This window comes from Mya arenaria, chromosome 11 (genome assembly GCF_026914265.1).
Source record: "Mya arenaria isolate MELC-2E11 chromosome 11, ASM2691426v1".
Lineage (NCBI taxonomy): Eukaryota > Metazoa > Mollusca > Bivalvia > Myida > Myidae > Mya > Mya arenaria.
In genome coordinates this window covers 25,160,651-25,177,871 of record NC_069132.1, presented here as the reverse complement: position 1 = coordinate 25,177,871, position 17,221 = coordinate 25,160,651, and the positions used below count along the sequence as shown (strand labels likewise).

Below are 17,221 nucleotides of genomic sequence, written 5' to 3'. Positions count from 1 at the left end.
TCCCAAAAAAATAAACCTGTGTGAAATAAAACCAGTTTACATTATTTAAGGCATTTCAACTGTTAAAGATAATTCTAAATTGCTTAATGGCCATTTAACTTCAAAGCTTTTAATTCAAGAATGAATGACTGCATTAAACTTTGTCTGTTTGCAAAATACAAGATTGCTAAGTATTTCATGTTTAAAATGTATTCTAAATGAATAAATTCACTTCATTTAAAGTCAGGTTCTGATACTTGTGATAAATACATTAAATACATAAAAAAAGACGATACATTATTGTACTTACAGTCGTGAAAAAAAGAAGGTATCCTGTAAAACTTGTTTAAAATACAGTCAAGTTCTAGAAGAAACACAATGTAAACTTTTGCACAGCATAGAAAGACTACATCACTTTTCTTCATTTTCTATCAAGCCAATGTGATACATATATACCACAAAATCTCTAATACTTAAATATTTCCTTAATGATATTTAAAAACACTTCCTTGACATACGTTAACACTTACTCAATATTTAACACACCTTACTTATAAGTGAAATAGACCAGAAAAACAGTCCATGATACAATATAATGTCACCATCTTAAGAACTCTCGTTAATGGCAGTAACCGCTACACTAATTAATATACCAAAACACTTCTGTCAATATGACATTTACAAACAAACATTTGTCATAATTACATACCTGACATAATAAGTGTCCAGTTACCTGTCAATCAAAGGCACTTTCAATACACGTAAATACAATATAATGCAGGGGGTCTAAAGATTAAATTATCTTTATTTATGGCTTTGTACTTAATTAAGCACACAGCTACATGTACATTATTTTCTAAATTATTTCAATAACTGAGCACTTTTATAAATTAGGCAGAAAATGATATATCTAATTACTTAAACTGAACTATAATAAACTTTACCAGTTACTTGCACTAAAAATTCTAAACATCAATTCTGAACAATACTTATAATGGTCTATTGTACAAAAACACACCATCTTTTAATGGAATTATCAATCCATAAATAAATCATGCAATATATAAACAAGCAATTATTATTCACAATTAATTTCACAGCTAAGTTCTGAACAAAAACTTGAACAAAAGTAATCATATAATACCAGAGACAAAAGAAGAATAATCCCCCATACATGATGAATATCATCTTCAGTCTCCGTAAGTCCGTATGCTAGCCATGATAATCAAATCCAATTATATTTATTGAATAGTGGATTTATAAAACCTCAACACTAACAAGATAGACCAGATCTTGTAAAAGAATAACTGGAAGGTGTCTGTTGGGAGAATTTAGTGGGCACTTCTCACAATAGCCTGCAATTATAGACCTCCAGCATCTTGCAACAATAGCCCGGCCTGTTTCTGAAATTTGGCAGACAGTAGGAAACACCTATATTATTTGGTTTCAGACTTATTGATTCCCAATGTTAAAATCTGGCAAGTCATTTTGCCTTTGTCAAAATTTATATCTGCCCTCACCCTTTAATGTCTGACTCAAAAAAAAATATGCTTACCTTACATGAGTACAAAACAAAATGTAACCAAAATGTAATCAAAGCAAACACATAATGTTGAGACACATTCACTCTGTTAAGTTCTACTGTTTCTGAATGGTCGTGTCCACCAAGCTTAAGAGTTGAGATATTGTCCACATAACTGAAGTGTTGAGATATTGTCCACATGACTGAAGAGTTGAGATATTGTCCACATGACTGAAGAGTTGAGATATTGTCCACATGAATGAAGAGTTGAGATACTGTTCACATGAATGAAGAGTTGAGATATTGTTCACACGACTGAAGAGTTGAGATATTGTCCACATGACTGAAGAGTTGAGATATTGTCCACATGACTGAAGAGTTGAGATACTGTTCACATGAATGAAGAGTTGAGATATTGTCCACATCACTGAAGAGTTGAGATATTGTTCACACGACTGAAGAGTTGAGATACTGTCCACATGACTGAAGAGTTGAGATATTGTCCACACGACTGAAGAGTTGAGATATTGTCCACACGACTGAAGAGTTGAGATATTGTTCACACGACTGAAGAGTTGAGATATTGTCCACACGACTGAAGAGTTGAGATATTGTCCACACGACTGAAGAGTTGAGATATTGTCCACACGACTGAAGAGTTGAGATATTGTCCACACGACTGAAGAGTTGAGATATTGTCCACACGACTGAAGAGTTGAGATATTGTCCACACGACTGAAGAGTTGAGATATTGTTCACACGACTGAAGAGTTGAGATATTGTTCACACGACTGAAGAGTTGAGATACTGTTCACACGACTGAAGAGTTGAGATACTGTTCACACGACTGAAGAGTTGAGATACTGTTCACACGACTGAAGAGTTGAGATACTGTTCACACGACTGAAGAGTTGAGATACTGTTCACACGACTGAAGAGTTGAGATACTGTTCACACGACTGAAGAGTTGAGATACTGTTCACACGACTGAAGAGTTGAGATATTGTTCACACGACTGAAGAGTTGAGATACTGTTCACACGACTGAAGAGTTGAGATACTGTTCACACGACTGAAGAGTTGAGATACTGTTCACACGACTGAAGAGTTGAGATACTGTTCACACGACTGAAGAGTTGAGATATTGTCCACATGACTGAAGAGTTGAGATATTGTTCACATGAATGAAGAGTTGAGATATTGTTCACATGACAGAAGAGTTTAGATATTGTCCACATGACTGAAGAGTTGAGATATTGTCCACATGAATGAAGAGTTGAGATACTGTTCACATGAATGAAGAGTTGAGATATTGTTCACATGACTGAAGTGTTGAGATATTGTTTACATAACAGAAGAGTTGAGATACTGTTCACACAACTGAAGAGTTGAGATATTGTTCAAAAGGATGCAGAATTGAGATACTGTACACATGGCTAAAGGGTAGACATTCTGATCACATGGCTGAAGGGTTGAGATACTGTTCACATGGCTAAAGGGTAGACATTCTGATCACATGGCTAAAGGGTTAAGATACTGTTCACATGGATGAGTAATTGAGATACTGTTCATATGGCTTAAGACTTGTATATGGTCTACATGGCTGAAGAGCTCAGGTACTGTTCGCATGACTTAAGGTTTGATATACTGGTCACATTCCATGCTATGAACTGCAACCAACACTGATGATATTTCATTTTTAGAACAAAAACAAAGAAGCAGTGACACTAAATGATTGCATAAACAATGTTTTTTTTCCAAAAACAATACTGGTAGAATGAATCACCAATCAGCAAAAATGTTTCACTCTTAATGAACATAAAGCTAAACATAGCTTTAAGTTTCATGGTCAACATTTATTTCTTCCTAAACTACAAGCAACCAATAAAAAACCAAGCCCCTATGACAATACCACATCTTTCTAAAAAGAAAAATATCAGGGCCTCTACAAATATATATTCCAAGTAGAATCCACCCCGAAAACCTGTATTGCCAGTCCTCTCAGATGTGATGGTGGATGTAGCTACCTGAAAATCCCTGTATGATGCTGGAGAACACTTGTCTATGGTCTGCTCCATTAATCATATCAGCTTTCAGCCATGTCTCTCACCATTCCTTTTGGTTGTCTGTTGTAGTTACTAGGGGTAGCTGACTGCTGCTGTTCTTTTTCATTGTTTATCAGTTCTAAACCTTTTCAAGATAATCACCGCATGAAAAATTGTCTATATTTGCACTATTAAATAAGAAAAAGTACTTGCCTTTCACATCAGCCACACCTATGCCTGTTGGAGAATAATGTTTCTATCCAGCTTGTTTTGTGGATTATTTTTTTTGTGCAAAATCTTTACAAAACGTTATCTTCATACTTGTTCTTTATAAACCACTATCTAAAAATCAAAGTAAGAATTTGATAGATTTTAAATCAAGTAAAATATATGAGCCTTATCTCAAAAAAGGTTTCAATGTAACACACATATTACTTCCTTAGATGGAACATTTGAAAAAGACAGGAAGATGTTTGTGTGTACATACTTTCCATTTTGTGCATTTTATACTTAAAAAGTCCTGAGATATCACAAGAGATTTCCTTTTTTGATGCTGTCCACTCATAATTCCTTTTGTAGCAATTTTTTTCAATTTATGTTATCAAATTAAACAAGAGCACTGCTGAGTGAACATCAACGCCCATCTGATCTTGTTTTTTTTACATTCAAACATGGGGCATAACTCAATAATCATTAAGGCAAGAGTTATGTGCTTTGCTCTACATGTGCGTATTGAGTCTGGCAACATCCAAGTTTTATTTCAATCCCTTGAACTGTTTTTGAGTTATGGACAAGGCTAAAGACTTTGCACAACTATGATGCAGACGACATCAAGGCTATGACAATACCTGCACAACTATGACGCAGATGACATCAAGGCTATGACAATACCTGCACAACTATAATGCAGACGACATCAAGGCTATGACAATACCTGCACAACTATAATGCAGATGACATCAAGGCTATGACAATACCTGCACAACTATGATGCAGACGACATCAAGGCTATGGCAATACCTGCACAACTATGACGCAGACAACAACAATTTTGTTTGTTTTAAAAGTAATCTTGTTATTTTGATTATTCATTATTTCAAGCAGCCAAGATAAAACTAAGAAGTTATACAACAATAATATTCACTCAGTAAACTGACAATCCACATTCTTGCACCAACTGTGCAATTATATTACTAAATATTTGAGAAAATAACTAGTTAATTATGCTTTTTATTGGACCAATGAGTTAGTAATGTATAATAATGATTTCCTATATAAATGCGAAATTTATTCTAACCTCTGTTATGTCCACCAATTGCTTGTTTTAATCCATCTTGAATCTTCACAATACCCCTAAAAGAGGAATTTATTACTTTGAAAAACAATGAAAAATAATAGTTTGCAGCACTGTCAATTTTGCTTTACTTTTATCATTATCAAGATTATTTAAAGTAAATCTTATCTTTTTCATGAAAAAAACAACACACTAACATTTGAGGTAAATAGATCTTTCATGTGAAAGAATCACCATCAAAGGTTGTTCATGTAGGTTTTAAGCGAACATTTTATTCAAGTGATATACCATTGATAGTCTAAATGTTATTATACAAGAATCACTCGAGGCTAAAATACCAGCTATGACAGAAGCTTGATGACTTACTTACGACGTTCTTAGCGGGTAACATACTTACACGGGTAGTGATCATTAAGATGTCTCATTGTGGTGTTCATATGTCCACTTTTCAGCCTCTTACAATCATAGATGTCATCTGTCACAACTCACCTAGATTTTGGAAAATAAAATAATATTTTCATGTCATGGCGTAACTCATTCATGTAAGTTATTACAATGAATTTGATTTTTTTCTTCTTAATGTTTTATTTAATAAATTGTTGCTTATATATAAAACAGCTCAAATAAAACACTGGAATGCTTATTTTGTACATTTCTTAAATTTGACCTCTTTTATTAGTATTAGTGTATAGATGAACAATTTAGGTTGTCATTGATTATTAGAGATATGGGTCAATAGAATACAAAGTCATTTCTGACATGTGTCATTTAGAGCTGCCGTGTCTAATCTTTAAAGATAATGATCAAACTTTTTGTCAAGCAGAAAACACAGCATGATGCATGTAATACCAAATAAAAGATTATTTACTTAACAGAATACAGCAAGATCCCCCAAAAAAGTTTAGAATTAAACAAATATTGTCGATTGATATTTATCAGCATGACAAGCATATGTCAATATTAAATCAGTTTTTTTTTTCATTAAACATTGTTTTCCAACATTAAGAAAAATATATAGACTATATAATATAGTTGCAATGTGTTTCTTGTACGCCATTTCTTGTAGTGAATTAATAAGCCATGCCAGATAAATTGCACACAATAACGCACCATTTCTTATTTCCTTTGTAGTATTGTTTATGATAATAAAATGATGTCATTTCATCAAGCGAAATAAATATATATATACACACATACAGAAGACTATAAATTAAAACTGAAAAAAATATTCTTCAAAATCATGATTTTTATAGTAACAATTTGACATCAATATATATATATACACACATAGAGAAGACTATAAATTAAAACTGAAAAAAATATTCTTCAAAATCATGATTTTGAGAGTAACAATTTGACATAATATATATCTAACAGCGTCACTACATATTAGGACGTCAGTAAACAACATCACACAAGCAGGTCCGTGACACAAGCTTTTTGTTTTAATGTACAAAAATGCAATTTCTATGTTTATTTGGATGAATTTATATTATAAGGTATCCAAGGACAAAATATCAATCAATGTTTTCCAGTCCACATGTAAAATTTCAACCCTGAGAGGCAAGCTTCATTACCAGCTCATGCACGTTCCCTTTGATCAGAACTGGACTGAAAACGCATGATAGATGTAGATTATTAGTGTAGAATATGGACGTTCACACTTTCGGTGTAACAGTAGGCACTGCATTGAATATAATGAATTTTTAGTAACAAATGTTTTTTAACCAGTTAACTTTTCAAGACAAGGGCCATAAATGTATTTAGCTTTCATTTGGATGGTGCATGATTTAAGAATGATTTAAGAGTATTTCTTGTCTCTCTAGGCACATTGATATGCCACACTCTGGCCCCTCAGCAATTAACAAATACTGTACAACTTAGGACTGAATATTCATCCAAAATCATGTGTGTGCATCCTTAAAAAAGGAAAAGAAAACGGTCATCATTTGTTTACTGGAGTGGTCAACATGTCACGCTTATCTATTGTCAGGAACCCTTGCCATGTCCAGACGTAAAACATTTTTGACACAAGGCGGGAAATGCGATTTTCACAATAAAATAATTTCTCAGTAGCACAAAATGGCTGCGCCCTTGGTCAGAAGTTTTCGTGCACTTGGACAAAACTTTCTTCAACATAAACACCAAGTCAGAGTCTGTAGTCTGGTTGTAAGTTATTCTGCTGTTTTACCTCACTATTTGCATATAAAATCAGCTGTCAATTTTTTCTCCAGTCGCATAATTGGACTAGTTCATGTTTTTGTAAAACGCACTTTTTGTTTGAAGAAATGAAGTGTGGCAAATCATTAGGCGTGTTAGAACTAACATACTGACGGTTGGAACCCTTCGACACATGTTGATATTTGATAAAAAAAAATCCTTGAAGACCACAATTTTCATTAGTATAAACAATGCTTGTTCACTAAATTATGGCTTTGTTGTTGCTAGCCACAGTAATGTGCATTTAAGGAACTGTTTTAACATTTGGATATTCACTTTGTACCCTTAACGCCACAAGTCAACTGATTTATTCCAATGTAAAATATTTTATTTGACTGTAACTCCACATTAACACAGCGTAGTTAAATAAAAACACAAAAGTTACACATAAATTATTTCTATAGCCAATACCTTTCTCTTATAACACTGGTGTTTCATGAAACACTTATTCAGATCAGCTTGTGTCAACAAAGCATCACAATTTTGGAAAAGCACCATTTTAAGCAGGTCATCTTGCCGTTCGATATACTAAGCACTGGGAACTAATTTTTGCCTAGGAAAGTGGTATATGGTCGCTTAGAGTCATCAAAACAAAAATCCTCTAAGACTCTGAAGCAGCTGTTTATATGGACTATGTTATTGTGTGAATAGTTGATTGATATTATCAGCTGATGTTATAACTATATTTTTGAGAAGTGAAAATATCCACCAATTTTGTTAAAGTGACCTGAAGACCTTGTGGATTGGGTGTAATTAGCATGGCCGAGCACCCCACTAAAACCAAAATACTTTTTAACACTACAACGATCTTTTTCTGCAATTATTATCTATTTATATCACTGAGTTGTGATCTGATTTGTGAATGAGTTCTATCATTTTTAATAGAAGGCAGTCTTTTATTTATTACAGCGTCTTGCCAGAAGCAATTCCAACAGTGGAAGGAGCTCTAACACTCAAGACTTAGACGCTCAAGACCTAGAAGAACAAGATCCAAACCATTTCCATGACTACACTGCCCCATACTTTCCTGAAGAAACGGCAAAACGCTCCCTGCAGGCTGAATATCCAGATGTCGAAATATCTACCGCAGAATGGGAACATGTAGAAAGAATTTTGCCCCAGAAAACAGTTCCATATCCCCCAGAGCACGAACAATACCCAACTCCTTCCGGCTGGGTACCACCTAATGGTTAGGACTTAAATTGTTCACATCTTTGAAAATATTGTCTTAAGTTTACATTTTATATTTCTTGCTGTTGTAAGAATTGTGCAAAAACTTGAAAAACTTTCTTATGCAAGTACATACCGTATTATACTATGTATAGGAAGCTAGCATTCATAGGATTCATGGTGAGAAAACGGGTAAAACCCCTAATACAAAAGATGGGACAATGTATAAATGTATAAAAGGAGCCGAAAAATTGAGGATGGTGAGGCATTTATAACATATATTAAATGAAAAACAATAAATAAATTTGTTTGAATATTAGGCCTATTTCAATATCTTTCTTGTGTGCTTCGGTAATTATCTTCGTATTTCGGTGATTTAACGTATTTCGGTAAGTCCAGTATCTGCCATATATGTTTTGACGATTTAGTTTTTGGGATCATGATAAAGGCAAGGCCAAAAAAAATAAATTGTTTGGTTAGGGTTACATCCTTTTCAATTTTTTTTTTTTTTTTTTTTTTTTTTTTATTAGGGTTTTATATAAGAATGTCATTTTCATCATTGGAGAATGGTGTTAAAATAAAAAAAAAAAATTTTTTTTTTTTTAGTTTTTCATTATTTTTTTTCAAACTGACTATAAAAATGTTAGGGTCGGCGCCTATTCCGTAGGTAGGGTCGGGTAACCCGAACCAAATGTAATTTTTTTTAGGCCCAAAGGTCAATATAAACCATGCGGTATTAAATTTTATAGCAAACTAAAATGTGCTTCTTTGTTAATATAAATTTATTCATTTGTTTTATTGATGTTTTTCTAATGACAGACAGTGGGTGATTTCACAGCTTCGCACATTTGAAAGATTTGAAAGTGACAATAAGGCTACTTTGCGGTATGCACTGTCATTCCTAAATTATAATTTTAAAACAGTTACATGCGACAAAATATTTTGTAAAATATGGAAACGTTAAAATCGTGAACAACGTTTAATTGATATTTACATTATATCCTGATTTTCTGTTGCCGTTGTAATTCAATCCAGTTAAAGCGCTTGACTCACATTGAGTTTTTGTGAGTAGTGCCCTTTTAAAAAAACACTCTTGTTTGTTTTCAATTTAGTTCTCAATAAATCATTTTAAATTAAACATTCAACATATTTATGCATGTGTTAACTAGCGTGATTTTACCTATGTCAGTTGTTCTCTTTGGTGGACACAGTACTGGTACTTACCATTACCGCGTTCGTCTCCAGTCCGACATTTTCGGCCTGAAATGGACTTGAGAAAAACTGATAAAATCCTAATACAAAAAATAGGAGGCAGGCAGTTTTTTAGACAATATTCTGGGGTAAAAAGGTGCGTCCTATGCATAGTATGATACGGTAATTTAATAATGCTTTTAGATTGTGAATATGATGCAAAATTGAAATGGTACAGCTGTTTTTAATGATGAATTATTGTAGTTTGCTATTAAAATGCATGTTAACTGTCAAATATGCTATTATATTTTACAGCTTAAAATTTGTAACGTTAACTAGTTACTACGTGACATGGTGTATGAGTGTGAATGCTGCAGAAGTGTTTAAATCTCTGTATTCAAAAATATGTTATATATTTTATACTAGAGGGTCTTCAGCCATCTGTGTATGGAGTACATCGGACCAGGAATCACATGTTGCCAGTTTACTACAGAAAGCACTTCCATGGTAGAGAAACAACCAAGATCCGCGGAATATATGGGGACATTTGGGTTTGTTTTGGGTTTTTTATTGGTTTATAAGTAATGATAATATTGATGTAATCTGTGTCTGTTGTCTTGTGTACCTCAAAGTGTCTGTTCAGTGTTGGACTCATTCAGACATTGTTAAGTGTTTGACTGCTAGACTGCTAGGTTTGTCTCTGTAGACATTTTAAAGCCATTTCATATTAAAATAGTAGCTTGTCTGTTTTTATACAGTTATTATCATAGCATTAGCATTAAAGTAGAAAAAAAAAAACTTGTGAAGCAAGGCCCCTGATTGCTTTGAATGCCTTTTTTTGACTGAAAAAGCTTTGCCAACGTCTTTTGTTTCCAGAAACTCAGAGATGATGCTGGGGCTTACTTGTTAGAGAAACATGGGAAGAAGGTGGACATTCAAGTGCATGAAGTAGGAAGATTTATCCGTTTCCGTGGAAACCATTTGGAAAATGTTGCAAAATTCTTGTTAGATAAAGGATTTTAGTGTGTGAGTGCTTATGATGGACAATTTGTTATGAGCCTTTCACTGTATTTCATTTCATACATAAACTGATAATTTGAGACATACAGTTCTTGTTGTTATTACTTTTATCATTCTCTTTATTATTTTTTAGCTCAACTATTCGAAGAATAAGGAGCGCTATACTACTCGCCCCAGCGTCGGCGTCCAGTTAAAGTTTTAGGGCAAGTTGGGATTTTCACTTATAATTCCAATACCCTTCATTTAATTGACTTAATACTTCACACAGTTGTTCAGGGCCATCACATAATGAGGTTAGATAAATCCATATTACCCTTTATACAAATTATGGCCCCTGATTGGCTATGGAACTTAGTTTTAGGGCAGGTTGGGATATTTATTAATAACTTCTATACCCTTCGTTCAATGAACTTAATACTTCACACAGTTGTTCAGGACCATCACACAATGAGGTTACATAACTCCATATTATCCTTAATACAAGTTATGGCCCCTGATTGACTTAAGTTAAAGTTTTAGGGCAAGTTGTGATTTTCACTTATAAGTCCAATACCCTTCATTCAATTCACTTAATACTTCACACAGTTGTTCAGGGTTATCACATAATGAGGTTAGATAACACCACATTATCTTTTTATACAAATTATGGCCCCTGATTGACTATGGAACTTAGGTTAAAGTTTTAGGGCAGGTTGGGATATTAATTGATAACTTTTATACCCTTCATTCAATTGACTTAATACTTCACACAGTTGTTCAGGACCATCACAAAATGAGGTTACATAACTCCATATTATCCTTAATACAAGTTATGGCCCCTGATTGACTTAGGTTAAACAAATTCTTGTGTCAAACTATAAAATAGAAACACTGATGTGACTTTTGCATGTAATAAAGAACATCGCCAAGGTGAAAACACTTCACAGATACTTTTTTCCTAAGATCTTAATCATTTCTAGATATTCAAACTAATGACAGTGCAACTGTTGAGTATTTGAGGGACAATTGAACCTTTTTTTTGTCATTTGTATGCCGATGATTCATTTATACTGGCCAGAACACCAACTGAATTTCAGAAATGTCTGAAAGATTTCAATGACTTTTGTGAACATTGGAAGCTTCAGGTAAATTAAACAAAATTCATGGTATATGGCGGGGGGAGCAAACAGGAGATCATAAGATAGATCATTTTCCTTAATCATGAGATGCTTTTACATTTGACAATGAGGAACTTGAAATAACTATAAGTATATAGGCAAGGTATTTAACCCCAATGGTTAATATTAATGATAAGCCAAAGAACGTTTTTATAGCCATACAAGGAAGAAAAGCTGTTAATTTTCTATTACAGAAAAAATAATAACCTTGTTTTTTCCATTGACCTCACCTCCAACTAAAATAATTTGATCATACTATTGTTCCTATATTGACACTTCTTGTAAAATTTTAGGTTTCCAGAACATCAAGATCTATAAAAAATATAAAATACAATTATAATGTTTAAGGAAAATAATCAAATCAAGAAAAAGTACATCCACATATATGCTGTATAGAGAACTTGGTAGAGAACCTCACCTCTTATTCACAAAGGAATAGTTGCACAATGGAGTATATAGGTACAGTGAATTCTTGTATGCCTCAATTGTATTTGTTCAATGCTGCAAAAAGAACCTAATTTTCAAAGGGCTTTATCATATCAAATGCATTTTGATTCTACTGATAATTGTTTGAAAATCAGTTCACTTTTAATTGTGAAAATTGCAAATACAGTAATATTACCGTACTTCAAAAGGATTGAAAGACCAGAATTTAAAATTCTGGCAGCAGAAAATAAGTTTGTCCAAAACATATTTTACAGCAGTTTTAAGCAAGAAATTGTGCTACAACATTTAACATTAATTTTCCTTTAATTGAGCGTTTCATTTACATAAATTAAAGAAGTTTTTTAAATTAAATTCCCAAATGAGACTTTAGCCTTGCAAGGAAAAGTCCACTCATCCAGTCCCATAATGGCGATCATTAACATTAACATTTTAACATGCCGAAATATCCATAAAGAAAAAGCATTATTCCATGTTATTATTGGTAAAATCAAAGATAATCAAGTTTGCTGAATTATTTAATGCATGCGATACAAAAATGCTTCTTATTTTGTCAAAGTTTTTGAAATGTTTAATGAATTAAGTTGTAATCTATAATGCAGTGGACATATTCCTTACTTTCGAAATTATCTGTGCTGTCATTTTTAATCCATATTTAAATCACTGAATTTAAGGCCCAATTACTGGTGTATTTAATCAATCAACTTCATGTAAATGCTACTGTATCACAACATTATTACCAACCTTTCATCTGATAAGCAAAGGGCAGATATCGGGCCAAATATTTATCAAAACAATGAATTTTAATCATTAACAATAAACTTATATCGATATACACAAAGTATATGTTTTTTGATCAATAAACTAAAGAATGCTATGGCCAGGCTTTCAAGTGAGCGATAACAAAAAAGTAGGGATAAAAGAAGGAGGATTTTTGGGAAAAAGTAGGGGAAAATGGGGATATTAAGAGCAAAAAGTAGGGATAGTAGGGCTCTTTACTTACCTTTTTTATGCGAACAATTGACTACTAAATAAATTGTCCTTTCCAATAACTCATTCATCTGCCCCTAAATACACTTCACCCGTGAGATTTAGTCCACAGGAGAAGAAAAGTTTACTTTCAAATGCCATGCTTCAATTTCGGCTTGGTTGGGTGTAGCCCATATTGTATAATTCTGTGTTCTAAAGGTTATATTGGGTTTTCAATAACAATGTAAGAAACATGGGCTACAACCAAACAAGCAAAAAGTAAAGCATGGCATTTGAAATATGAGTTAACTTTTCTCCTTCAGGGGCAGATGAATTAGTTATCGGATAGGGCAGTTAGAATTGCTTTATTGACAATGGGCATATTGGCTGATACCTGGCCCATTTTTCACAAACAGGCTCAAGAATTGACTTAACTAAGTCCACCAAGTTTCACAAAAAAACCCCGAAAGATTTATACAAGAAATATTGGCTACACTCAAACAAGCCAGATTGTAGCAAGGCATTTCAACTTAAAACTTTTCTACTTTGGGGGACTAAATCTCCCAGATGAAATGCCTTTCAGAGGCAGGCATGCATGCTATATCCCCCACCGGCGGAAAAATCCCCCGGAATTCCAACCCATCACATGGCCCCCAACCGGGGGATCCATATCCCCAGGAATTTTTATTTTATTATCCCCCGCCTTGAAAAGCGAGGTGATATACTAGTAATGGTAGGCGCGATTCCGTGCGTGTGTGTGTGCGTGCGTGCGTCCGTCAGTCCCACATTCATTTCTTTGCATCTCCTCTTACATTTCTCATGCGATTTCTACCAAACTTTCACAGATTGATGATCATAAAGTGAAGCAGCGCATATTGTCGGGCTTCGCAATTCGGCCATTTTTGAAAGAGTTATTGCCCTTTTTTTTACATTTAAAATTGGTTTCTTCCCAACTCCTCTTACGTTTTTCATGCAATTTCTACCAAACTTTCACAGATTGATGACTATATAGTGACGCAGCGCATATTGTTGGGCTTTCGCGATTCGACCATTTTTGAAAGAGTTATTGCCCTTTCTTTATTTTACATTTAAAATTGGTTTCTTCGCAACTCCTCTTACGTTTATGACTATATAGTGACACAGTGCATTTTGTCAGGCTTTTGCAATTTGACCTTTTTTGAAAGAGTTATTGCCCTTTCTTATTTTTACGCATTTCTTATGTTCCTGAGAAACTACCCTTACCATTGATTGGCTTTCATTACAAAAAATGTCCCCATGAGGTGGGGGATATAGCTGTCTGTGACCGCTTATTGTTTATTTTTATTTGTTTTTAAAAATAGCTCAAGGATGACAGTGTCCATAATATTATGAGTGTGAAATTCCATGAAGGACCATAATGACTAAGTCCAAAAATTATTTATAGAGTGTGTTTCTGTATTTATTCTTATATAATGAATGTAGATATTGCGCTAAATTTTGCTGTGTAAAAATCCCCTGGTGTAATATCAAAATCCTCTGGAATTCAGACCTAAATCCCCTGGCAAGCCTCTTAGAAATATGGCATGTATGGGCAGGTAAATGAGTTATTGGAAAGGACAATTGTGAAGGTACATGTACATGTAGTTACCTTTGCTTATAAACCAGTGCTTCAGGAGGGATTCAGCCACAAGATGCGGAGATGAACCTGGAAATGGTGTCTCAGACTTGTCAACATGCACCACTCATTCTCATCATAGAACCCCTCTTGCAGCACTGGAGACCTACTGCATTAAACTGATCCTATAAAAATACTAGAAATGGCTTCTTATTAAAACCAAGATTTTGATTAATTCAATCAATGCATTCAGTTAAAACCTTTCTATTATTTCTTGAACTATATGTACAAAAAAGTAGGGATAGTAGGCTTTTTCAAGAAAAGTAGGGAAAAGTAGAAGCTTAACAAACAAGAGGGCCCTGAAGGCCCTGTATCGCTCACCTGATCCAATTCAAGTGTGAAATAAGTGTTTTCAGGGCGATCAGCCTAAGACCACAATCTTAAAGGATCATCTTCATTTCAGCTACTTCAGATCATATAAGTTGAAGTAAGATGGTAAATTGGTTATATGGGCTTTACCGCATACCAATTCAGGTTATATGGTGCCAAACAGGACTAAAGATTTGGGTTTGACATCTCATTCACATCCAAATATAATCATGAGGTATGAAATCAAAACATTTATACCTGCTGGAATTAAAAAATATATTACTTAGATCCTTCCTAGTGACCAAGTTTTTTTTTTAATATCACAGATGATTTTTTTAATATCACAGATGACCCATCTTACCTTGCTGTAATAAGTACATTCTGACCAGGTTTCATATAGATAAGGTAGAAAATATGGCCTCAACTGTGTTTTAACAATGTTTTCTATGATTTAACTTCGTGACCTAGTTTCTGAACTCAGGTTACCCAGTTTCAAACTTGACATAGACTTCCTAAACACAAACATTCTGACATAGTTTCATGGTGATTCAAGAGAAAATGTAACCTCTACAGTGTTTACAAACATTTTCTATGATTTGACCTAGTGGCCTGGTTTTTGACCTCTGATTACCCAGTTTCAAATTCTACCTAAAGATTATCAAGAATAATGTTCTGATCAAGCTCCATGAACATATGGTCATAAATGAGGCCTCTAGAGTTTTAACATGCTTTTCCTATTATTTGACCTGGTTACCTAGTTTTTGACCGCACATGACCCAGATTCGAACTTGGCCTAGAGCTTTCGTTTCATGAACATACAGTCTTAAATGTGACCTCTAGAGTGCCAACAAGCTTTTCCTATGATTAAACCTAATGACCTAGTTTTGGGCCACACATGACCTGGATTCAAACTTGACTTAGAGATTATTAATATCAACATTCTGACCAACTTTCATGAAGATACAGTTATAAATGTGACCTCTAGAGTGTTAACAAGCTTTTCCTTAAATTTGACCTGGTGACCTTGTTTTTGACAGCACATGACCCAGATTTGAACTTAACCTCAAGCTAAACAATATAAACATTCTGACTAAGTTTTATGAACATACAGTCATAAATGTGACCTCTCGAGTGCTAACAAGCTTTTCCTATGATTTTACTTAATGACCTAGTTTTTGACCCCACATGACCCAGATTTAAACTTGACTTAGAGATTATTAATATAAACATTCTAACCAAATTTCATGAAGAAACATCTATAAATGTGACCTCTAGATTGTTAACAAGCTTTTCCTTAATTCTGACCTGGTGACCTAGTTTTTGACCACACATGACCAAGATTCGAACTTGGCCTAGAGCTAATCAATATATACATTCTGACTAAGTTTCATGAACATACAGTCATAAATGTGACCTCGAGTGCTAACAAGCTTTTCCTATGATTTGACCTGGTGACCTAGTTTTTGACCGCACAAGACCCAAATTTAAACTTGACTTAAAGATCATGTCACCCAGATGACCCAATATCAAACACGTCCAAGATTTTATTGAGGGTAACATTCTGACCAAGTTTCATTAAGATTGTGCCAAAATTGTGACCTCTAGAGTGTTAACAGTCAAATTGTTGACAACTTCGTGCTCAGGTGTGCTAAAAAGTAGGGAAAAGTAGGAAAAGAAGGGATCGCTTAAAAGCCTGTATGGCCCAAAAACCTAGCACTTGGTAGGCAGGTAGGTAATGGCCAGCAGAGGATTCCATTTTATTGAGTTCATTGGGTCAAAGGTCAAGCCTGAGGTGTCCGCTAGCTGAAAATCTGTTTCAAATCAATAACAGCAGAAAGCTTAGGCCCAGGGACCTGAAACTAAAAAAGCAGATTGGCAATGACCAGCAGATGGATCCTATTGATTTTGAGGTCATTAGGTCAAAGGTTAAGGTTGTGGTGAGCTTCAGCTTACAAAAGTTAAAAATACCTTTGAAATCAATAAAATAAGAATACTTCGGCCCAAACATGAGTTGACATCCACTCCGTATTGCAGCCACTTGTCATTTTCATGTACCTACTTTGCTCTTTAAAAATGTTTTAGGTCAATATTTCAAAACTCATCATGAAAATATGTTACATTCTCAAGGGCTATCAGTCCAAAAGGCCCAAATACTTATCTGTCTGACGAGGTCTTTCGGTGGCATTTGTTACGTTCCTGTCACAGCTCTTATTTTACATAACATTTTATGCTTGTAAACTATACACTA

General features: G+C 34.1%; 2 protein-coding genes across 3 annotated transcripts in view; one reads left to right on the top strand and one right to left on the bottom strand.

The window, feature by feature from the left end:
- Nucleotides 1–440, bottom strand: part of LOC128208910 (disheveled-associated activator of morphogenesis 1-like) — a 43,229-nt gene extending 42,789 nt beyond the window's left edge. The window contains exon 1 of one of the 2 annotated variants that reach the window (XM_052912608.1): nucleotides 290–440. The gene's annotated coding sequence lies outside the window, so the exon portion shown is untranslated. The remainder of the gene's footprint in view (nucleotides 1–289) is intronic. The other variant, XM_052912614.1, reaches the window with a different exon arrangement.
- A 6,452-nt stretch (nucleotides 441–6,892) lies between these two features.
- On the top strand, nucleotides 6,893–10,528 carry LOC128209525 (39S ribosomal protein L49, mitochondrial-like). The gene is made up of 4 exons (XM_052913578.1): nucleotides 6,893–7,008; nucleotides 7,969–8,248; nucleotides 9,847–9,971; nucleotides 10,297–10,528. The coding sequence occupies exons 1-4, from the start codon at nucleotides 6,922–6,924 to the stop codon at nucleotides 10,441–10,443; spliced, it is 639 nt and encodes a 212-aa protein (XP_052769538.1). The 5' UTR covers nucleotides 6,893–6,921; the 3' UTR covers nucleotides 10,444–10,528.
- Nucleotides 10,529–17,221: the final 6,693 nt, after the last annotated feature.

What these genes read in the sequence shown, in the direction of transcription:
- LOC128209525 (XM_052913578.1), top strand. Translation starts at nt 6,922, where the DNA reads ATGGCTGCGCCCTTGGTCAGAAGTTTTCGTGCACTTGGACAAAACTTT. An exon ending in TCAGAGTCTGTAGTCTGGTT is followed by an intron (nt 7,009 to 7,968) that starts GTAAGTTATTCT and finishes TATTTATTACAG; the next exon opens with CGTCTTGCCAGAAGCAATTC. An exon ending in CGGCTGGGTACCACCTAATG is followed by an intron (nt 8,249 to 9,846) that starts GTTAGGACTTAA and finishes ATTTTATACTAG; the next exon opens with AGGGTCTTCAGCCATCTGTG.